We start from the raw sequence: 24,420 nt of genomic DNA on the forward strand, positions 1-24,420 counted from the left end.
CAGATTCCTCATGGCTTTTTAAACAAACACCATTAAAGCCTATCAACAAGGGATGATGCGGATTCTTTGCAAAGCATAAGATCTGGGACACAGCAACACAGAGACACAAACAGCTTCTGTTCATAGATCACCGCCAGCAAGACTGAAGCACAGACCAGATGCTGCTTCCACTACTGGAGGAGACACAGCCTTTAATTTCAGTGCTATAACCCAGTCTCATCTACTTGAACTCACAATCCTGGAAGCCTATGACATGGTCAGTGTTGACATGGACTCTCTCTTCAAGGCATCAAGAGATGTAACTACACTGATAGGTATTAAAAGGTGGCAACTCTTTCTCCTTTATTGACATCAGTCACTAACTCCCCCCTTCCTGAGTGCCTGGGATTGCATAAAGACTTTCAGTTGGACCAGTTAAGACATGTAAAACCCCTAAAGGAGGCAGAACAAATTGCAGACAACTACAGAAGTAGAAAGTGGTTTCATCAGTTTATTGCTTTTTGCAACCTGAACTTTGCTGCTATTTTACATATGCTCAAGCCTGCACAGACATACTCAATGCAGCACACACCACCAAGGAGAACAATGTTTTATCACAAGCCATAAGACTAGTGGGAAAACAATTCTAATCCTGCCTCCACATCATTTGAGGGTTTGACAGTAAATAGAGCATCTCCAGAAAGCTATTGACATTTACATTGATTGATCAACTGATTACTTAAGTTACTGAATAAAGCAAACTGGTGAGGGATCAAGTGCTTTGAACACAGTTCGGTGCATTCAGGATGCCCTCCCAATGCACATGGTCTGGAATCCTCCAAAACATCGTAATACCAAATGAAACTAAGGTACTTTGCTTCCAGTTTAAATACCAGGAGAAAACAATAAGCACATTTTAATATATTAACTCAAAGACTATCTGTATAAAATTCTTCCCATTTGGAATATTTTTAAATTAAACAATATAATTATTATACTTAAAAGAAATAAAATAAGACTAGACATTTATTGCTAGCACAAAAACTCACGGTTTTCATGGAGAAGCTAGGTTAATATTATTGCTATAAACAGACAGTGCCAGAGACAAGAATTTGATTTGCATGTTTGTTCACCATCCACAAGTGGCTTTCAAGGACATGTAGTTACTCAGGAAAGACGAGGTCCACAGCTCTTCAGAGTTATGCTTTATGATCTGATGTCATTTTACTGCCTTTTAGCATAACAGCGAGACTCAGTTTGCTGCTCCTGTGCTCTAACATCATCATTCATTAGATCTTCTCTCCATGGAAGAAAAACCCTAAAGTAAAAAAAATCCAACCACCCTCATCTTGCTCTCCCACATTCAGAACTACAACTACATTCATATCTTCACCCATAGCAAAAAATAAGTGGGAATGTTCACCATGTGGAGAGGCCCTGACGAAGAACAAGGTTTCTAGGCTGAGCTTTGATCAATTTGCTAACAAGCTTTCATTCCCAAAGAAAGCTTTTTACACAGAGATTAACATTACTCAGTGCAAACACAGTCATACCTACTACTCTACTAGTAACAAAAATGAACATCAAAACCTGCTGACAGATCTGCAGAATCCAGTTTCTTTGCAAAGCACTGATCTCCAGTCACAAGAACATGAATCTACAGCTTTGGGGTTAAGGATGCTGTTTCCAGCAGGTATCTAGCTTGCTGCTAATTCATACTACTTCCTCAATGTGATTTTGTTCTTAACTTACACTCACCCAATTGCTGACTTAAAAGCTGATACAGGAAAGCAAACAACTCTACTTCTCCCTTCAATTAAACAGTCAACACTAGAATCCCTAAGGGTTATCACCATTTTAAACTATTAAGGTTACAGTATCTGTAATGTATTACTTAAGGATCATACAGTAAACCAGTGGAAATTTTAACCTAGTAATAGATCCTGTTGCTGCTAACTGGAAGATTCATACAAACCAGTGTTCTATAGAACCGGCAATTCTCATGTCACTTAAAGAAAAGGGGTAGATTTTGTATTAATGCCACTTTAACTGGGCCAGCTGAACTCTGCTGCACATGAAGTAGTTAGAAGCATTTATCAGGGTCTTAAGAAATGGAAATGACAAGTGACCTGGTTCAAGTGAAAGCTCCTACTGGCTAAATCCTCATATAGTGCACCCTGGGCCCAAACAGGCCTCATGATGAAGCAGGATTCTAACCCAAAACATTAATGCATCAATGATTTTAATATCAGTCATGAATGCCAAAGTACCAAAGTACTTACTGTCCAGTTGTTGCCATAACAGTTCCTTTTCCTTCACCTTCAATCCCACATTCCTCCTTCACATCCCTCCCCCCAAAAATATTAGTACAAACCCAAATGAATATAAACACTTGAGGAGGAAACACAATGCTCAACCTGCAAGAACTGAGAGACTTGAGAAGCATTCACCTTTCTTTTCATGGCATGCATGAAAAGGAGTCAGACACCAAGAACTGGATCAACAGAGACAGTTCAGTGGAGAAAACCCTCTTGTATGCTGTTAGACAGCTCAGGCTTAGCATTGTGCGTACTATATACATCTGAAAACAAAAACCTCTGCTTCTCTTCAGACAAATTAAAACATTAAATATTTTAAATGAATCTCTTTCAACACCAAGTTGTATTTACACGGTTATTCACAAAAAATGTGCAAAGTAAAATCTGACAGCAAAAGAAATTTAAAAGTCCAACAAAATGACATTAAAAACAAGGCAGCAGAGATTCCACATCCAGTTTATACACACTTTAAAGACCAAAAGACAGTGAAAAGGTTGTTCCAGCTGCACCTCTGGAAGTTTAACACATCCAAACTACGCTGCACTTCAACCACTAGCTGTCTGTGCCACAGAACTCACAATGTATGCCACCAGTGAGGTCTTTGACAACCTTTTCTTTGATCAGTTTCTGCAGGAATTTGGTTTCACTTGTCACATTGTGCATAGTTTGTCCATTCATGGCAGCCATGCAGAGGTTGTTGTAGTAGTGCAAAGGTGTGCTGGGCTGATCCAGGTCGTAGCCAAATCCTGCCAAGCTCACTTCGTCACATAAATGCGTGGCCAGAACAACTGCTGTGACCCCAATTGTAGGTACATTCTGAAAAGGGGGAAATAAATTAAGCCTGCTGAATTGAAACTTTCACCTTTGCTAGGTTTTAGAAACACTTCACGAAAATTAATGGCTTTGTCTATTCTTTCTCCTCACTTAAAAATGAAATCAGTTGAACAATCCAAACTAAAATCACTTACAACTAAACAATCAAATAATCAAGTAAAACAAAAAACTTCAGGGTCAAATACTAACACAACTTGAGTATTTGCCTTTAACAAGACTTTTGGCTATGAATACTGACTTATAATTATGCAGGCCACGTGCCCTATTACTGTGTAGTTAAACCGCAAGTGAACCCTCACTCCAAACACTCAACTCCTGACATGCAGCTAAACTTGACATTTCCTCATGTACTGCAGGCTTGGGCAACAAGCTCTCTAACAGGATTCTTCAGAGTATTCCAGTGAACAGCCTGTGAAGAAGGCAGGTATACTACAATTCAACTAAAAGATAGCTTTATGCATTAGATTATTTTAATAACTAAATGTGAGAAGATGCTTCACACATTTGTGGACAAACAATACCATTAAATGTTTTCCCATAAGAGGTACAAAACTGATGGTTATTTTCTCACAGTTCAAGAGAACTAGTGACATCCAATTTCTCAAACAAATAATGAAAATAACAAAAACACTGTAATTAAACTGGGTGATTCATCACTCCATACTATGGCTAGAGCAAAGGACAGGGAGGATATACCCACCAGCTGCTCTTGAGCACACTGGCACACATGGCCAGTCCAGCAGTTGGAAGGTTGCTTTCCGCTGGCCTAGTTTTCATACTCTCTGCAGCTGGAGACACATCTGTCCATAGCTAATTAATGGTTTGATTTAGTAGGGCTGCTTTAACACACTTAGTGTACATCAAATGCTTGTTCTGAATATTTAACCCCAGTCACAATAATGGAAGAGTGAACAAACAGTACTGCAATGAATTTACCACAGACTGACAGAACGGTTTGGGTTGGAAGAGACCTTAAAGCTCATCCAGTTTCAACCCCTGCCACGGGCAGGGACACCTTCCACTGGAGCAGCTTGCTCCAAGCCTCTGTGTCCAACCTGGCCTTGAACACTGCCAGGGATGGGGCAGCCACAGCTTCTCTGGGCACCCTGTGCCAGCGCCTCAGCACCCTCTCAGAAAAGAATTTGTGCCTAAGAGCTCATCTCAGTCTCCCCTCTGGCAGGTTCAAGCCATTCCCCTTGGCCTGTCCCTACAGGCTCTTGTCCAAAGCCCCTCTCCAGATTTCCCTTCAGTCCCTTTAGGCACTGGAAGCTGCTCTAAGGCCTTCCCTTAAGGAACCTTCTCTTCTCCAGGCTGAACCAGCCCAGCAATCTCAGCCTGGCTCCAGAGCAGAGCTGCTCCAGCCCTTACATCTCCATGGCCCTTCTCTGAGCTCACTCCCAGAACTCCACATCCTTCTTGTGTTGGGGACCCCTGAGCTGGACACAGTACTCCACGTGGGGACCCATGAACACCATGATATTTGATGTCAGCATGCACAGGCATAATGCCTCATCTAAAAAGGTGAGCTGAAATCCTACTTCTATTTCACACAACAAAATACAACAGTCCTTTGTGAGCACATTAATTTCCTATTACTTGAAATCAGCTCTGAAACTGCACAGAGAAAACATACTGAAGGAAGAGCCCCAAATGTCTATTGTTTATTGTCTAATGTTTCTTGGTTTACTTTCTATTTTACAGTCTCCCTCATCTAAAAGGAAGCTTCTTACCTTATCCCAACCCCAGAATTTGGATCGAGGTTCAGGGAATTGTAGAATGTCCAAAGCTGTCTCTTTGATGATGACTGGATTCAGAATCCGAAACTGCTTTGCCGCATAAGGAATTTTCTCCGCAACCTCCTTCCAAAAGAAGAGTCTCACCCACAGAGGCTGAGAGAAATAAAATACAGTTCAGCAGAGGGAAACTGAGACTGCAGAGTGTCTGGCAGACACAGCACACAAGTGCTAGAATCCATCAGTGATTCAGTTTCTAGCTGATGTGGTTCAGAAACACCAGTGTACCTCTACTAGTAGGTGTTGAACTTCACAAGCTGTCTTCTCTCTCAATCAGAGCACTTTTTCAATCTGTAGCCAAAAAAACCTAGCTACTGGTTTTCACCTGGCAGAAATTATCTTCCCACAGACTGAAGGAGGTGGAAACCACTCATTTAAATAGTTTGGAAACTCTACCAGTTCCTTTGGAATCTCTGCACTTCTTTAAATAGTGAGAAATAAACAACCTCTTAATTTTGGAACCACAGAGAAATGTGAACTGCTTCAATCACACATTAACTGCATGTATGCCTATTGCCTCAGCAAACTTAGACGGACTGGAATCCAAACACTTCCTTTCCATTTCAGGCTCTGAAGACTTGCTCAAGTCACTTAAACCTGATGTGAAATGAATCCAACTTTAGTAAGCACTAGATAGGCCTTGTAGCTTGGTGCAAACCACCAATAGCTGCACAAAAAGTGTTACTGTCAGCATGGGGCTCCACCATGAATGCTGGTACTAGCAGTAACTAGGAGACGGAGCTAAAACCACCACAGTTACACAAAAGATCCTCAGTACACTAAACCAGGAAGTAAGAGATCAGTCAGCTTCTTCACCATTAGAAAACAAACTAAATACATACAAACATAACAGTGCCAGGTTACATACCAAGGTTTCATTTTTAACCATTGCTTGAAGCCAGTTGAAATCAACACTTTTAAACAGAACAGCAACAAACAAGCTAGCAGGAGGGTACTCGTGTTCAGAGAGAGGGGCTCCTTCTGGGTAAGTCATCCGGATAGTAGTTTTGTTACCAACGTGATCTGTGTATCCTTGAACTGGTGCATCATTTAACCTAACAAAAAAACCCACCAGAACGGAGAGAAACTGTATTTAATAAGCACAGGTTACAATCTCATGAGAACATCAGACACTGAAGCAAAGAACTTTTATCTGGCCCAGATAAGAGTGGAGTAGAGTGTTCCTTGTCTCACTCATCCAACCCTGATCTTTGGGAGGATGCCAATCCTATGAATAGATCATCTGGCACAAGTGCAGAACTTCAAGGAGAAAAGCTTGGATAGGAAAGTAAGCAGTGCAAAGTTTAATATTCATTGCCTTGTGCCAACTCAGAGGGGCTTAAAAAGAGGAAAGGAAAGAAAACACACAGGAAGTTGCCTGTATTATATTTTTCTTACATATATGCACACATGAGTATTACATAAAGACATTCAAATTACCAATGCAATGTAATGCATCCTGTGGGTTTACATCCTTCCAGCTAACCAAAAATGTCACATGTGGCACACTGCTGACAAGAACAGCATCATCCAGCTCCATGTGCAGGCCTACAGAACAGCAGAAGTCCCACAAACTTTTCTGTATCAGCAGAAAAGTCACCTTCACGCTGCCAGCTCTAACTTCAGAGAGCAGCTAATGCAAGTTGCCTGCCCCTCCATATGCTGACAGGTTTGTCTACCTTTGTGTAAGTGCCATTGACTCACTGTATAGAGTACTCCCCTAAACGCAGCAATTAAAAGAATTATAAAATAGGTTGGGTTGGAAAGGACCTTAAAATTACCTGGTTCGAACCTCCCTGCCATGGGCAGGGACACCTCACACTAAACCATCTCACCCAAGGCTCTGTCCAACCTGGCCTTGAACACTGCCAGGAATGGAGCATTCACAACTGCCCTGGGCAACCCATTCCAGTGCCTCACTACCCTCACAGTAAAGAACTTCTTCCTTATATCTAACCTGAACTTCCCCCGTTTCAGTTTGAACTCATCACCCCTTGTCCTATCGCTACACTCCCTAATAAAGAGGCCCTTCACAGCATCCTTGCAGGCCCCCTTCAGATACTGGAAGGCTGCTCTGAGGTCTCCACGCAGTCTTCTCTTCTCCAGGCTGAACAGCCCGAACTTTCTCAGCTTGTCTTCATACAGGAAGTGCTCCAGTCCCCTGATCATCCTCGTGGCCTCCTCAGTTTACAAAGCAACCTGGGGAAATGCTGGTGTTAAGTTTACCTGTGACTTCACATGACTCTAAATAGAGTTCAAACAGTAGCATTCAGAAGGCACAAATACAGAGCATGTGTTCATTTCATTCAGATGTTAGAAAACATGGGTAATCATAGAAAGCACACACTGATGTTGTAAAGATAAGGAAAGATAAGCATGCTGTACAGTGTGTAAGCAAACCGGATGCTGAAGAACCAGTTTGGTTTTCATTGTGTTTGAAAAAGCCGTTATAAAATCCTTCAAATAAGCATTCCAACTAACCAAAAAGACAGAGGCGAGTCCTAAAGCCTGCCTCTGAAAGCTTGAACATATGAATGGATAACACCAGGTTTGTCTGCCTTTCTATTATTACACTGGCTTCCATCTCATTTCTGCCCATGGATGTTTTGCATCTGAAGTCTACAGGCTGAGAAAGTTGGGGCTGTTCAGCCTGGAGAAGAAAAGGCTGCATGGAGACCTCAAAGCAGCCTTCCAGTACCTGAAGGGGGCCTATAGGGATGCTGGGGAGGGACTCTTCATCAGGGACTGTAGTGGTAGGACAAGGGGTAATGGGTTCAAACTGAAACAGGGGAAGTTCAGGTTAGATTAAAGAAGAAGTTCTTTGCTGTGAGGGTGGTAACACGCTGGCACAGGTTGCCCGAAGTAGTGAATGCTCCATCCTGGGCAGTGCTCAAGGCCAGGTTGAACAGGGCTTTGGGTGACATGGTCTAGTGTGAGGCATCCCTGCCCACAGCAAGGGGTTGGAACTGGATGATCTTAAGGTCTTTTCCAACCCAAACTGTTCTATGATTCTATAATTACATTGAATTCCTGTCTTGTGAACAGGACAATTCATTTTGCTTCTAGAATTCCAACTTTCATCAAATCACAAGTAAATTTCTCAACAGCACTTTCAGACAGTCTTATGAGCTGCATAAATGTTGATAATACTTCCCCCTTAAAACCCAATGTCTGCTCATAAACTTGAGGTAGTTGGAATCTTTAAATGGAAAATACATACCTTATAACAATATCAAACTGATTCAATAAGTGACCCAGCTCTGATCCACGAAGAATTCCACCACTGCCAACAACCACACAACGTTTACAGTGTTTTGACTTCAAATCTTCTGGTAAATCATGCTCAGGTAAGAGTTCGAGGAGATTTTTAAGCTTATCAAAGAACTTGTGAAATCCAAAAGGAGGTTCATATTTAAATAAAGCTGCGCCTTCATTTATATTTTTCTTTACAAAGGGAGATACATCCATGCTGTATTTCTCTGCAAATAACTTCCCCATTTCTTTCTTTACATAAGAAGGTCGACACTGCTCCTGCAACACAGCTCTGGCATATTGTTGTGCTCTCTAGAACAAAATATACGTGGTTTCAGGCAGGACAGCCAGCTTCAGGAACATACAGAGTCCTCTCAATGAAATCTACCAGCAGTTTAGCAAACAGAGGGGTATATAAAGAATGCTTAAAGAAGGAAATAAAAGACATTTTAAAGCATTCACTCAAACAGACACTACTCAGTGCAGGGTGAAAACCTGCAAAGGAAAGTCCCTCCATTCAATCACTTAAATCTGGAAAGGAGGTTTTCTAAAGAATAAACTAGGTTAGTAAATGTGATAGGTGGAAGGGAGCCACTTGAGAACATCTGTACTGTTACTTATAAAATCAGATGTCCCCCTACCCATCTAACTCAGCAAGGCAACAAGCAGAACTCCACTCCATTGCCCAACTGCATGACCCAAGTTCTGCCTGTGGTAAGGATTTTACCAGACACACATCCACTGGGGAAAAGCTCTGCAGCGCCAGGCTGGACTTGCTTACTAACCAAAAAGAAGAAACACTTCTCCCATAAATACTGCTAAAGTAGTATTGCTATAATAACTAAAACCCAACTGTGAAAGGAATGCAAGGTGGGGGGTGTTTCAGGTCTTCACTATGACAGTAGCAAGGCACTGGCACCGGGTGCCCAGAGAAGCTGTGGCTGCCCCATCCCTGGCAGTGTTCAAGGCCAGGTTGGACACAGGGGCTTGGAGCAAGCTGCTCTAGTGGAAGGTGACTCTGACTGCGGCCGGGGGTTGGAACTGGATGAGCTTTAAGCTCCCTTCCTACCCAAACCATCCTGTGATTCTATCATTCTTTCAATGACTAGCCACCAAAACGAGACCACAGTTCCACACTGCATAAAAAGATTAAGCTGTCAAATGAAACTACACATTTTACCACACCAATATAACTACTCATGTATGGTTTTTAGAAATCTGTAGTGGCAAGCCAGTATCTGCTGTGAGAAAGAAGGCAAACAAAGGTATTATTTTTATCAGTTAAAATAAAATCTTTTAGTATGCTCTCTTCCCCCAATCAACTCTGATCTTTTCTCCCCTAAAATTAAAAGAAAACATGAGCAAAAACAGGACCGAGACTCAAGATTGTGCCTCCAATCAGCAAAAAGTAATGCCAGTCACTTGACAACTGCCAAGATGTAAACAGCTTTGTAATCAGCTACTACCTAACTAGACAAAGAGCAATGCTATTTCCTTCTCCTGCACGCAACACAAACAAAATGAATCATGAGACAGCAATAAACACAGTCCATGCAGTCTTTAGGTTTGCCTGGCTTAAGGTATTCATTGTTTGGAAGCAAGAATATGTTATCGTGAAAAGAAATCTGTCAAGTGAGAAGAAAAGGGGAGGCTAAGATGCTCAGAAGAAAAACATGCACTGAAGAAGATGATGAGACCATCTTAAATCAGGGCTTTTGCTCCAAGTTGTGTCTTGGCATTGAGACATCCAATGACAGAACTGTAACAACTCTAAGCCAAGGTAAGCACTGTCATAAAGAGCAAACAGGTTAAGCATTAAAGGCAAGGAACTGTCATCAACATATAAGAGAAAGTTTTGTTGGTGTCTGTTACACCAGCTTAAAAGCCACATGCAAAACTGTGGCTGAAGTAGCTACTACCTTAAATAAGTCCATAAACTTAGAGCTGAACCCTCCGGCACATTTGCCCCACACTCCAAGGGCATCTTAGCAACTACAAGGCAAAGCAGGTTGGGGAACTGGCTGAAGTAAAATATACCTTTGATTTCATGTGCTGGCTTTGGGACTTGAACTTCTCATCTGCATCAATTTTCTAATCTGCACTGACACAATAGTATGGTAACATGTTGCATTTCAAATTCTTAACAGCCACAGTTATCTCCTTTTACCCCTAAAAATCCAGTTTCTCAATGCATTTCTCCTGTCACTCCACAAGAATAAAACCCAGAAGTTCTATGGCATGAAATGAAGTAGAACCTATTTTCAAGGCTAGGTTGGACAGAGACTTGGGCAACATGGTCTACTGTGAGGCATCCCTGTCCATGGCACAGGGTTGGAACTGGACGATCTTAACATCCTTTCCAACCTAAACCATTCTATGATTCTGTTTTCCCCTCACAGGATGATTTCAGCATTCTAACTCTTTCTTACAGAGCCTGGTAACTCCTTTATTGTCAATTTTTAAGTAAAACTAAAAGCCAAAAAATACCAACCCTTACACGCTCGAGGTCCACGTATGGCATTTTTGTTCTGTCACATTCTTCAGGGCCAAAATGTAACTTGAGGATATAAAGGAAGCACCCTCCAACCACAAACAGTGCAAGAAGTCTAAAAACAAACAGGAGGGGGTAGGGATAGGAGAGAAAAGAAAAGAAACATATAATCTTGTTTTCCAGCAATCCATCAAATGTTAAATCATTATTTTTACACAAATTTAAGACAGTTGAACTTGCATTTTGATTCAAACCAAGATAAACTATTGCTCTGTTCACTGCAAGTGTTTACCAACTCTTCAGAGCTATCTGCAGGAAAGCACAAAGATACAGAGATGCTTTGATAAGGAAAACATTGCATATTGCCAACTCTGAATTATGCAGTTCTATGCCTGCATCATACCCTCTAAATGCATCTCTGATGGGTCAAACAGCTCCCAAAAAGCAGCCAAAAGGAACTTCTGGGTACCTTCTTTAAAGGGCAACTATTTTGAAATACACTTTCATATAAGTTAAAAAAGGATGAGACTTCCAAATTTTTGAAGATTTAATGTAAATGGCCACCACTCACAAATAAAATGGCCAAAATGCAGAATTCAGATACTCAAGTTTATATTGAGAAGCACAATTTTATTATTTACACCCCAAAAACATGCAGAAGGAAGGAAAAAAAACAAGCACAACCAACTGGAAAATTGAGTAATATAGACCACGTTCTTGATCTACTCATTCCTCATTCCTGAAGAATCTCACTGTTGATCTCCAAATATTCACCTGGCTCATTTCACGTCTAAACCGAGCTGCAAGAATTGCATCATTATTTGGTTAGAGTGGTGGTTGTTACTCAAATATGAAGTTTGAGCTTTATTATTGATTTTTTTCCCATGGATTCCTAAGGACTGGACGTTTGTTGAATATACAACCTACTGAGTGCTCAGTGCTTCCTGAATACAGGCTTCCAAGATTATTTGTGTTTATAAAAGCTTGTAGCATATGGACTAATAGATGCAATCCTGAGACTCAGTTTGTCTGTGATGCCAACAAGGTGATCAACAAAGCAGCACTGTTCTCACATCTGATTTAACTAGGTCAAATTCAGCACTGACAGGGGGGCTAAACCTTCATTACATGTTGGGCTGCAAAGATCAGCTCGCTGGCAGAAAACAGGGTGTCACAGCAAATTGAATGAGGCTAGGTTTCATCCACAGAAGTTTATCAGGTATCTCTAAATTCAGCTGGGGCTGCACCATTCAGGTGCTCAAACACCAGTGGATGTAACAGTTTGGCTTTGAGAGGTTTTTCAGCTTTAAGACCTAAAAATTCACATGGCATAGAGGCATCATGGCAGTGAACTTTTCTGGTTTAAAACATGGTTCTGGATGTGTATTAGCACACACTCAATTCTAATTTGATGTCAAACTACAAACAACGGAGTAAGATTATACTGATAGGTCAAGGGGGAATGGCTTTAAACTGCCAGAGGGAAGACTAAGATCTCAGGAAGAAGTTCTTCCCTGTGCAGGTGCTGAGGCACAGGGTGCCCCGAGAAGCTGTGGCTGCCCCATCCCTGGCAGTGTACATGGCCTGATTGGACAGGGGCCCAGGGAAGGCTGTGTACCTAACTCTCCACTCAGTTCATGTGGCAATCTCATCCCTTGATTTTTACATCCTTTTTGTAACTGCCCAGACAAAGAGGGGAGCAACTGACCTCCATGTTGCTGCGACAATGACACTTACTTGCGAGTACCTTTTAAAAACCAGCTTGGTCTTCTCATCTTCATGTGCAGCTGCCTTACACCATTGCACAGGAGGTGAGCAATCACTTTTCAGCTTCACAGAGTTATTGTCACTCAGCATTGCTGTGAAAAGAAATCACTTTTGATGAAGTGGAAAAGAAAGTTGATAGGACATCCAATGACACTTAACTTCCTGCTTCCCAGAGAAGATTCTTACCTATGGTGTCACGAATACTGAATTGCTCCTGACCTCCCTGTGATCAAGAACATTCTCATTTCTGATGCACTACCAGGATGTGACTCTAAAAATAAATACATATTGCCAGGTATAGGTTTTTGCATTCTTTGTAAGCCTTAAGTCTAATAGTTGCAATTCCATCAGTTACTGTCAAACACTTGCTGGATCTTGGTCAAGCACCACTTAGTTTGAGCACTTACTAAACTCCAGACAAGGGATCTACACAGTATGCTCAGGGTATTTAGGATCTCCGAGTCAAAGCATCCAAGCACTATGGTTCCCTGCAGGCCTCAAGCATGCTCCCAGCATGCAGAACCTGCACAAACCATCCCACCCTCAAAAGCAGAGCCCACATTTCAAATTAACTCCCCAATTTCATGGAATTATAGAGTGATTTGGGTTGGAAAGGACCTTAAGATCATCCAGTTCCAACCCCCTGCCATGGGCAGGGACGCCTCACCCTAGACCACATTGCCCAAGGCTCTGTACAACCTGGCCTTGAACACTGGCCAAGATGGAGCAATTACCACTTCTCTGGCCAACTTGTGCCAGTGCCTCACCACCCTCACAGTGAAGAACTTCTTCCTTGTATCTCACCTGAACTTCCCTTGTTTCAGTTTAAACCCATTACCCCTTGTCCTATCACTACAGTCCCTGATGAAGAGTCCCTCTCCAGCACCCTTGTAGGCTCCCTTCAGATACTGGAAGGCTGCTATGAGGTCTAAAGGTTTCACCAAGGTTAAGCAAACCTGTCTCATCATCAGTCTGAACGTACTGCTGACCCTTTCAGAAGCCTCCAAAAACGTGGTCAGCAACTTCAACAGCAAGCACCAAAGAGGGTGTGCAGGAAGTTCTGCCTGGCACACAGCAGAGGCTGCCAGCAGAAGGGCAGATCCTGTGCAGGGCAGCAGCTCCCCTCCCACAGACACTGTGAATGTGGGAGTGCACAGGGCTCCCTCACAGATGGGCTGCTTAACTGTTTGTAAGCTCCAATGAGATTTTATCAGCATGCTTCACTGCTGATTTGGGAAAGGGAAACACAGGCTGGCACAACTTCCCACAGGCTGCTGCCATTAACTAAAGATGTGGGCAAAGAAGGAAACACCGTGCAAAGGCTACCCATGAGCTGCTGATTTTGCTTAGGAGAAGGGATCCAGGCAAGGGTTTTTCCCTGCCTTACCAACCCCCCTGAAGCACCACCCTCTTTGATCAGCAAGCCAGGAAGGGTGAAGCCTGATCCTCTGCAGTGGAGGATTTCAGCCCTACTCCTTCCCTTTGATCTCAGTGCTTAACCTTCTCCACTTTCCACTGCAAGCATGTTCACACTTTTCTGTTCTCTTGCCAAGACCTCTGTCACAAGAACTCTTAAAAGAAGTAGGGCTAAGGGGAGGCTTTTATCTAGCGATGATCTTCCACATTCTCTTTGCTGCTCCACCTCCCTTTTATTTTATATGGCAACATGACCCATTTGAACTAGCCTGTATTAAACACCAGCATGAAGGAGATGATGAGAAAGAAGTATCCCTTCCAAATCATACCCAGACCGCTGAAATTCCAGGGGTATCTAATTCAAACAACACCTCAAAGTCAGTCTCTCTTTGCAGTCACACATCATTTCTCAGTAACAAATTTAATACAGTAAAAGGTGAAAAGCCACAAACCATTATGAGACAGGGTGGCACAAGGAGAGATAAAGATCAACACCATCATCTTGAATCCTTTGAAGAGCAGAAAATGGGTATGTGATGCTTTGCAAAGTCACCTGCAAGTGATCGTAATCCACAAAACAAAGCAGAGCAAAAGAAAAGATAAAAGCCTTATGGTTTTTGCCAGCAGAAAACTTTACCACTTAAGTCAAACACAGGTTACTTGGTTATTATGATACTACTAAGAACTTCAAATTACCCACCTAGCTGTATTTGTTACTTGCACAGGCTCCCTGAGCTGTCACACCTATTTGTAGGCCTTTGTCACAAAACAGCAAGCCCTTAAACAACATCTTTTAGCAAATCTGAAAGCACTGTACAATCAAGGTCAGTATCACTACATTGGTCCTGGAACAGGGTATGCCGAAACCCAAGATCCCTCAGAATGCTAGCAGTTAAGATGGATACCAGCTGGATACCAGCTTAACACCAGCTTAACTGGAGCAAATCCAGCCCCAATTTTCCCCACAGCCTGTCAGGACCCAAGCAGCGGGTCACAGGGAACCTGTCAAGCTTCACAAACTCATGATTTTCCTCAGAGCAACACCTCATATTTACTGGCTGCATCTATACTATCGAATCAGAACAGCACTGAAAAGCAAAACTGGGTGTTGACAACATCACAACCCTGATCATCGCATTACAAGTTTGCTTTGCTCTCAGTGAAGATCTATAGCAAATCATAGAATGGTTTGGGATGGAAGGGATCTTAAGATCAGCTAGTTCCAGCCCCCCCTACTATGGGCAGGGGCAGCTTCCACCAGACCAGGTTGCTCCAAGCAAGTCCACACAGGTAAAGACCTAGCGTTCATCAACGATATTTGTTGCAAGGACCATACCCTAATGCTAGTTATGGGTCACAAGTTGAACTGCTCTGCCTTGAGATGTCCAGTGCCAATCCTGCAGGACGTGCACAATCACCTTATATTCCAGGTATGATACACATCCTTCCTGACACACTAAGCAGACAAGACAACTAAGCAACCCTCATTACCTCGGACCCAGTACCTTCATACCAACGCATCCTACAGGGGACAGGTACCCACGGGGATTAAGTTGGCGGCAGGCAAAGGGAGCAGCCCTGGTTCATGCAGCCTGTCAGCACACTCATACATGGCACACAAAAGCGGTGATTAGAGGATAGTGCAGAGCTGTGGAGCAGAGTGTGAAGGTGGCCTGCAGACTACTGGGGAACTCCAAGACTGCTCCACATACTACACAGAGCACACACAGCTGAATCACTCGCTCAGACCAGCGGAAACAAGGGGCACTAAGCACTGTTTGGCAGAATGGAAGGTGATGGGTTAGTAATCCACTGCTGAACACCACAAATGCCTAAGCTACAACATACAACAAAACAGTTCTATGTATAGTTCCACAGATCTCTACATACACAGCTGTGGAGAAGTATAAAATGGAACTTTTCTTTTTTAAGAAAAAATACTGAGTAAAAAGCAGGAAACAAGCTTCAACCATTTGCACTGGGGAACAATTGCAGGCAGTAATTCTCTCTGGTGAACAACAACAAGGTAACTTGAGCAGAGTCTGTAAGAACCTAAATCAGAACAGATTGAGCACAATAGAGTGGGTCAGCGCTGGTACCAAAGGATCCTGTTACCAGGAAATCATTACAGCAACATACAAAGGGACAGGGTTAGGTAGGGCTGTGCTACTGGTGACATTTATGAGGGAACACACATCAGCTTAAGCACCTATTTTCCACAAGTTTTACATCCGTAAAGTTTTACAGTTTGAATTACAGGGGTAAGGTTAAAGCATCACCGCCTTTGCTTTGTTCAAAGCAGGTTTTTCTTTCTTTGCACTCACCTACTCCTGGAATCATCCTGCAGCACAAAATGACAAAGTCTCCTCTGGTATATAAACTGTTAAAGAGTGCTCTGCAAACAGCACACTTTTAATCATTTCTCAGGGTGAGAATGTCCTACTACAGAATTATACGCACAGAACCTACAAGAGATGTAATTCTCATGAAGCTTTTGAAACAAAGGGAAGGCTGCAAGAGGTCTGAAAGATGGAGAAGGAACTGAGGAGGTGGAGAGTGGTGAAGACAGAAGGGGATTAACAAGGAATGCAAGATGCAATAAACAAGTGCTACCACAGTCTTCCCTGCCTCTGAACCAAGTAAATTCCAGTCCCCCCCAGACGGCTGATTCACCCATCCTGGATATGCAAAAAGAAACAAGCAAATGCAGAGAATTTGATTCATCACCTCAGCACATCCTTCCTGTGTCTAATAACCCTTAGTACTTGGTGTGCTCAGTGGTTTTAATTGTTCACGTAACTGAAACAAGGTCAGGTTGCATTTCATCTGCAACAGTTTACTTCTGTTTACTACTGATGGTTCCTTTCTTGATCAAGTCAATAGATACATCAAGTCAAAATATACCTGTCCAGCACAGCATTTTACTATAGTTACTCAGTATTTGATCCCACACTCTTACCTAAATTGATAAGCACCTTTCACTGGCTGGAATGGTGTTAAAGAGCACTCAAAAGAGCAAGGTCAGCAGTAACCAACACTTGAACACCTTTTCCACAGTCTTCCTGAGCTTCAAACATGAGTTTACAGAGTGTGAAATATGAACCCACTCCTCTAGACGAGATAACAAGGTTTTATTGAGGGACAGTCAACAAAGCAAAAGCAACAGCGCTGGGCAAATGACGGTAGCCAGAGGTGCAAGTGATTAGTATTTGTTACACCAAATGAGTACTTCAAGTCAGCATAAATAGTTCCCTTCCTACGCGCTACATATTCTAAAGCTCTTTTCAGAGCATATAGCTCACCCATTTGAGCAGACCAATCTGAGGGTAATTTCCTTTTTCAATGATTTGCATCTTTTCTCCATTAACTAGCGCATACCCTGACATCCTCTTTCCCTGTAGACATCTAGACGATCCGTCTACCTTTATTCTTTCACCCTTCGGGAGAGCCTGTTCCATTAAATCCTCCCGAATCTTGGTGTGGTATTGTATAACTTCTAAACAGTTAGGGGTTAAACCTTCTTTTTGCTCCCCACATAAGAAATGAGCAGGGTTTAGGCTTTTGTCCACCGTTAATGTTAAATCATCATTATTAATTAATATCACTCATACAAATAAAAGGGTTTGTCCAGTGAGGATCCAGCAAGCCCTCAGTCCCGTCTGTCAGCACGTCTGTTCCCGCTTGTCTGCCTGCCCCAGCACTCATCCCATGCTCAAACACAGGAGCTGCGCCAGCTCCCCTCCTTTCCCCCTTGGTTTTCCACAGTTGCTTGCCCTGCTCTGCAGATGCCTGCCTCTGCAACAGCACTTCTGGTTTAACCCCTTCTTAACTCTGAATGGGAATCTGCTGCTTGTTGCCAGTGACAGCAATCTCTTCCTCCTTACCAATATCAGCTAGGACAGATGCAGAGGGTGGGCCTCTCCGAGGTTCCTGTGATACATGACTTTTCAACCTATCTTCCTGATTACTCTGGGTTTGTTTTGTTTGTTTTTAACTTCAAACATCTTTCCCCCGTATCACAGGCTGAACAACATCTCTCCAGCTCAGCTTTCCGTTTTAACCTGTCTTTTTCTAAAGCCAAAATTAAGGGATCTGGGTGAGCTATATTAATTTCATATTCAGTCTGCCATGCCAGGTGATTTCTTAAAGCGAAAAACATATCTACGTACATCACTTCATCCCATTTTCCTTGTCGCTTTAAGAACAACATCAATTGTAACAATGCATTTTAGTTCAAAAGTTCCACTGAAGGGCCACTTTTCCCCATCTTCCAATTTATACAAAGGCCACCATCGATTACAATATTTGATCAGGATTTTCTTTTTCACTCTTCCTCCTGGTGGCACCCCTATATCTTTCCAATGAGCTAAAATGCTACCTAACAGGCTCTTTCTGAGAATTCCCCCACTGTTGTCCTCCCATTGTAATCCTTTAAAGATATATGATAAGGTTAGCCCTATGACAATAACATTTTACCCAGAGTAAAAGGTATAATGGAGTGCTGCACCCACAGCGGATACACCTGAATTCCAAACAGTTCTGTAAATAACCCTCTTGTCTCCCACCAAAAGCAGCAATATATTTTGAACAAGCAGGACACTTAGCTTGGATATACAAACTACAGTGACGACAGATAGGGCAAGGGCTAGTTCAAGCCCTGTGCCAGGGAGCTTGAACTCTGCTTTGACAGTTAACCCCTATATTGCTCTACTGGTTCTTTAGTTCTCCCAAATTCCCACAAATTACTCGTACTAATTCTCCCAAACGTTCAATCCGGTCCCAGTCGGACCAATTTCCCGGGCAATTAACACACCAAAAATCCTGACCAAATTTCACAAACACTTTATCCTTACAGAAAAAAAACACATTCAAAATGAAAAGTGGTTCACACACCACTAGGGTGGATAAGACTCCAAACCTCAACAACAGGTTCCATTTCAAAGGACATATACCCTTCGTCCGTCTCCGGCTGCTCTCCTCATGGAGAACACGGAACCGCAGATCAGGACTCCATACTCGCTTCATAGCTATGCCATGCCTCACTCACACAAAATACTCACCCACACAAGGGCCCGTCTCTCAATCACCCACTTGACACAGAATGTCATCTAAGCCAATAATTAGTAACACATAAATCTCAAGCCATTGTTTCCCTGCCAAAGGTTTATAAAGCCGTTCGTACGGTTACCCTTGTACCAAACCAACCCCTTGGGGCGAGCACACACATTCTTTACCTCGCATAGGACGTCTCCTTACGACTTACAGGTATCCCCTTTACCTGATATTCCCCAGGAGGTAGAGCCCATGACACTCCTAGTCTTGTCTCTTCTCCTGCTGAATTTCTTTATCTTGCCTTCCTATTAGCTAACATACCCTTGGACAGTCCACTGGGGGTTATTTCGGCCAGCATTTCCTTGCTCCCTTTCTCTCCCAGGACTCAACCTGCCCCTTGTCCCAAACTTTTACCCTGGGAGGTCTTTCAGTCTTTCTTCAGTTACTTGCTCACTTTGTCTCTTCACCGGCCAATTCCCTCATTGGAGACTGGAACCACAGTTAGAAAGACTCTGCCCTCGCTTCACAGATCCCGGCTACCCGGTCCGTGTCTCATTCACACACCGATCACCCACATACTCCTGCCTAACCGAACAGTACTTACAGTCCATTTTCTTGTCTGGGTCTTCGTGCACATGAATTACAGGTGACCACGGTTTCCCTGGGAGCCCTTCCCCGCTTTTGCTTTGAGTCCCCTTCTTTGCCCAGGATATAACCTGCAAGCGCCGATGTGACCAGACGAAACCGAGCAAACTGCCGAAATCAGCAGGGCACGCCTTTCGCTCGGATTCCCCTAGGCCCACAGAAGCAAAGCAGGCTCTACGTCGGATGAGCCCCCATTTGTGAAATACAAACTCACTCCTCTAAGTGAGATAACAAGGTTTTATTGAGGGACAAAGTCAATAAAGCAAAAGTAGCCAGAGTCACAAGTGATTAGTATTTGTTACAGGTTTATATACTTTCACTATTGCATTAGTCACATACATATTCATAATTCCTGCATAGGCGGGGAATAATATAACTAGCTCCAGGAACTTATTATCATAAGTCTCCTCCTCTTGGCATCTGCGCCCTGCTCTCCAGTGATTGTGGGAAGGGGCCTTGATGATGAAGTAAGCAGTCTTCCTCTTGTGAGTAGGGGTCTTCAAGATGAAGTAAGCAGTCTTCCTCACAGTGTACTTTTCACCTTAGGCACAGTTGGACGCCCCAGTAATCACACAACCAGCTGAAACCAGCCATATCTGTAATTCTTCTGATAACTAGCAAAGATGTAAAACAGTGTGACCTTCCTGCAAAATTTGTTGCAGGATGGGCAGACAAGGAGTATCCGAAGCTGGCAGATGTTTGGAAGGCTGTCTCTAAACTAACTGATAAGTAGAAGGATGGTGTGAAATAATTCATTCATGTTTAGTGGGGCCACTAAATCCTGCTATCTCACCAGACTTACAACACAAACATTGTTCTTTAAAGCTAAAGGTATTTTAGAAGACTAGTGTGAAACAATTAAGTCATGTTTAGTGGAGCCACTAAATTCCACGGACTTACAACACAAACATTGCTCTCTTTCTATAACCTAAGTTAAGCTAAAAAGTACTTTAACTCCACGTTTTCCAGGCACTAGCTTTTCTTATAGCAAGATGCCACCCCCCCTCTTTTCTTTTACCTTTACAAATTCTTTTGCTATGCAACTCCGTTTTGCTCAAGAGTTCTGGCCATTTTCAACTTGTTGTCTAATCTTGTGTCCTTAGAGAGCTTTGTTTCTCTTGTTGTGAACTCACAGAATCACAGAATCCCAAGGGTTGGAAGGGACCTCAAAAGATCATCTAGTCCAACCCCCCTGCAAGAGCAGGGTAACCTACAGTACATCACACAGGAACTTGTCCAGGCGGGCCTTGAATATCTCCAGTGTAGGAGACTCCACAACCCCCCTGGGCAACCTGTTCCAGTGCTCTGTCACTCTTACAGTAAAGAAGTTCTTCCTGATGTTAACGTGGAACTTCCTATGCTCCAGTTTACACCCATTGCCCCTTGTCCTATCACTGGATATCACTGAAAAAAGCCTAGCTCCATCATCCTGACACCTACCCTTCACATATTTGTAAACATTGATGAGGTCACCCCTCAGTCTCCTCTTTTGCAAGCTAAAGAGACCCAGCTCCCTCAGCCTCTCCTCATAAGGGAGATGTTCCACTCCCTTAATCATCTTTGTGGCTCTGCGCTGGACTCCTTCAAGCAATTCCCTGTCCTTCTTGAACAGAGGGGCCCAGAACTGGACACAATATTCCAGATGCGGCCTCACCAAGGCTGAGTAGAGGGGGAGGAGAACCTCTCTTGACCTACTAACCACTCCCTTTCTAATGCACCCTAAGATGCCATTTGCCTTCTTGGCCGCAAGAGCACATTGCTGGCTCATGGTCATCCTCCTATCCACCAGGACCCCCAGGTCCCTTTCCCCTTCGCTACTTTCCAGCAGGTCACCCCCCAACCTGTACTGGTACATGGGGTTGTTCTTCCCCAGATGCAAGACTCTACACTTGCCCTTGTTAAATTTCATCAAGTTTCTCCCCGCCCAACTCTCCAGCCTGTCCAGGTCTTGCTGAATGGCAGCACAGTCCTCTGGTGTGTCAGCCACTCCTCCCAGTTTTGTGTCATCAGCAAACTTGCTGAGGGTGCACTCAGTTCCCTCATCCAGGTCATTGATGAAAATATTAAACAGCACCGGTCCCAGCACCGACCCCTGAGGAACTCCACTAGTCACAGACCTCCAGCTAGATTCTGCGCCATTGACCACAACTCTCTGCTTTCTTCCTTTCAACCAGTTCTCGATCCACCTCACTACTTGATCGTCAAGCCCACACTTCTTTAGCTTATCTATGAGGATGCTGTGGGAGACAGTATCAAATGCCTTACTGAAATCAAGAAAAACTATATCTAACTCATACAGTTATATCCACACAGCCACACCTATGATTTACGAAAGCCAATACATTTACGTGTTTATCACACAGAGAGAACCATGGTCATCAAATAACCAAGCACCAAAGACAAGCCTTGTCACTGTCAAACACCACTACAGCCTTTCAGGAAGGAGCAGTGCTATAGTTGAGGAGCCACGAATGCAAATGCCTCAATTTGCCTGCAAAAGATGTCTCAGTAGTAAGGCTGTGTTACAATCAGGTTTTGCATTGACATTGTAGCTACTCATTGTGGTGTAATCAGTGAAGACCCAAGGGACTTAAATTTCCTTTTCATTTACTGAGCTTCAGTGGTCTGTGTAAAGCTGCTGTGAAAGCCAAATCATCCATCAGTAGGAACACACTCCAAAGCTTCCTGTGGTATTATTCTTTTCACCATAATCTACTTTTCTCTCATTGTTATTCTCAATTAGGCAAAATTTCCACACTTGGAAGTACTTCAGAAGCAATTACTTTGAGTCTTCAGGATGTCTTTTTATGTGGGAATGCTAAAAACTAAAAAGCAGCATGTGTCAAATTGTACACCCACCACCACACACTGAAAAACTGTATTCAACCATGTACAGCACCCGGATTTAAAAAAAAAAAAATCACAGAATGGTCTGGGTTACAAGGAGCCTTAAAGCTCATCCAGTTCCAATCCCCTGCTATGGGCAGGGACACCTTCCACTAGAGCAGGTTGCTCCAAGCCCCATCCAACCTTGCCTTGTACACTGCCAGGGATAGGGCAGCTACAGCTTCTGTGGCTATCGAGACGGCTAAAGTTACCCTTGTCCCCCCTCCCTGTTCTTCCCAGAAAGCCTGTATCCTTCCATTTCAATGCTCCAGTCATAGGAGACATCCCGTCGCATCTCTGTAATGCCAATAAGATCATAGCCCTTCAAGCATGTGTATGTCTCTAACTCCTCTTGTTTACTCCCCAAGCGATGTGTGTTTGCATTAACGGACTTAAGTTCTGTCCCCCATGCCAAGTTACTAGCTGGAGGGGCAGGAATTCCTTTGTGCTGCTTTTCAGGCATTCTCCTGCTGACCTGTGATCCTTCTCCAGGCTCTGGACATCTCCCACTGGCACTGGCGCCAAACTGGTAGGACTGAGATGGGCTGAGGCTCCCCTTCCCAAATACACTTTGTCTTTTACCCAGAAGACTAGGACTCTGTCCCCATTTTTAGACTGCTAACAGTGCTACCAAGCATGGAAACAGGACCAGACCAGACTGCATTCAAGTGCTCTGCATATGAAGCATATACCTGCATCCCTGTCTGGCTACCCTCTCATTAAGACCCCAGAACTGTAACCCTGCACAGGGGATGTTTCCACTTACCTCCTTTGCCCAACCAATTCAAGCACATTCCCACCTCTGTACACACAGTGTCCAGTTTGCAGCCTCCATGGATCAGCTCAGCATTTTATGTGTGCAAGTACTATTCCAAAATAACTGCCTATGCAGGCAGGGACCAGAGCCATAGAGGAAGCACCATAATGAACAGTTACTGTCAGAAGCTTATTTCCTGGATCTACACTGAGTACCTGCATATGGGCTGCTACTCACCACTTGCTCCTGCCTGAGCCAGCAGAGAAGCTACCCTAGGCAAGCCACTGCTGAAAGCCCAGCAGGAAGAGATACCTTCTGTTCCACAGCTGAGTAACATCTGTCACAACATGATCTTGGATGATACCTGAAGCTCCTAAGAGTTGAAAATACAAAACCTTTCCCTCTGGCAGTACCACCAAGTAGTTGGAGGAACAACCAACTTTACAAGTCCATCCCAAGGTCTTGCTGCACAACGCAGCCTTTCACGTAACAAGATCAAGTAGTTGTGGAAAGCCCACAGCAACTGAAACCTGAAAGTCACACCTATATAAAAGAATTACTAATGAAGAACAGGGCTTGAGCAGGCAGTGAAACGCAAGGTAAAACTAAGACAAAAACTTCCCAAACCACCTGCTGGTTTTATACCCCCTCCTCTAAATCAGATAGATGGAAATTACTTAAGCAGCATACTCCAAAACCAGCAGACGATAAAATGAAAGCTAATTGAGTCTGAGCAACATTTATACTTTAGACAAGAAAGTCTAAGTTAAAAGGCAGAGGAAGTGTTCTCACATGGGATAAACTTGAGCAAGATACTCTTTATTGAGATGCTGTGGACATTTTCAGCAAGGAATTCTGCATTAACTTCCCATTCCGAGCCTTTTTAAAACAACAACAACAAACAAACACAAACACCCCACTGACATAATGCAAAACTTTATCCAGGAAGATAAAACATTTAAGGATACTTCAACTGGTTACAAACTGCTTCCTGAGACACATCTGGGGCAAACAGATGATAAAATACTAAGTGACAACTACAACACTAATGCCTCTGACTACATAGGAGAGTTGTGCCCACAAAAAGATAACACATTTCAACCTATCCTCATTATCGATTAAATAGTGAGATATTAATTTTCATGAAGGCTTTCAAGACTGAGACAATATCTGAATAGAATGTTATTAATTTGCATTAACAACATGAATAACAGTTCAGTAAAATTTATA

The 24,420-nt window shown here is 43.2% G+C and overlaps 1 protein-coding gene across 6 annotated transcripts in view; it reads right to left on the reverse strand.

The window, feature by feature from the left end:
- Positions 1–466: 466 nt before the first annotated feature.
- ST3GAL5 (ST3 beta-galactoside alpha-2,3-sialyltransferase 5) overlaps positions 467–24,420 on the reverse strand; it is a 30,085-nt gene continuing 6,131 nt past the window's right edge. For 2 of the 6 annotated variants that reach the window (XM_065661333.1, XM_065661349.1), the window contains exons 2-7: positions 12,415–12,526; positions 10,668–10,782; positions 8,145–8,488; positions 5,793–5,979; positions 4,862–5,020; positions 467–3,113 (exon numbers count right to left, since the gene is read on the reverse strand). In XM_065661333.1, the coding sequence (XP_065517405.1) occupies positions 2,850–3,113; positions 4,862–5,020; positions 5,793–5,979; positions 8,145–8,488; positions 10,668–10,782; positions 12,415–12,526 (1,181 nt within the window). In that variant the 3' untranslated portion in view covers positions 467–2,849. Of the gene's footprint in view, positions 3,114–4,861; positions 5,021–5,792; positions 5,980–6,364; positions 7,076–8,144; positions 8,489–10,667; positions 10,783–12,404; positions 12,527–12,620; positions 12,718–24,420 lie in introns of those variants that run through there. The other 4 variants (XM_065661358.1, XM_065661340.1, XM_065661368.1 and 1 more) reach the window with 4 other exon arrangements.

The sequence above is a fragment of the Lathamus discolor genome, chromosome 1 (assembly GCF_037157495.1).
Source record: "Lathamus discolor isolate bLatDis1 chromosome 1, bLatDis1.hap1, whole genome shotgun sequence".
In the NCBI taxonomy this organism is placed as follows: Eukaryota; Metazoa; Chordata; class Aves; order Psittaciformes; family Psittacidae; genus Lathamus; species Lathamus discolor.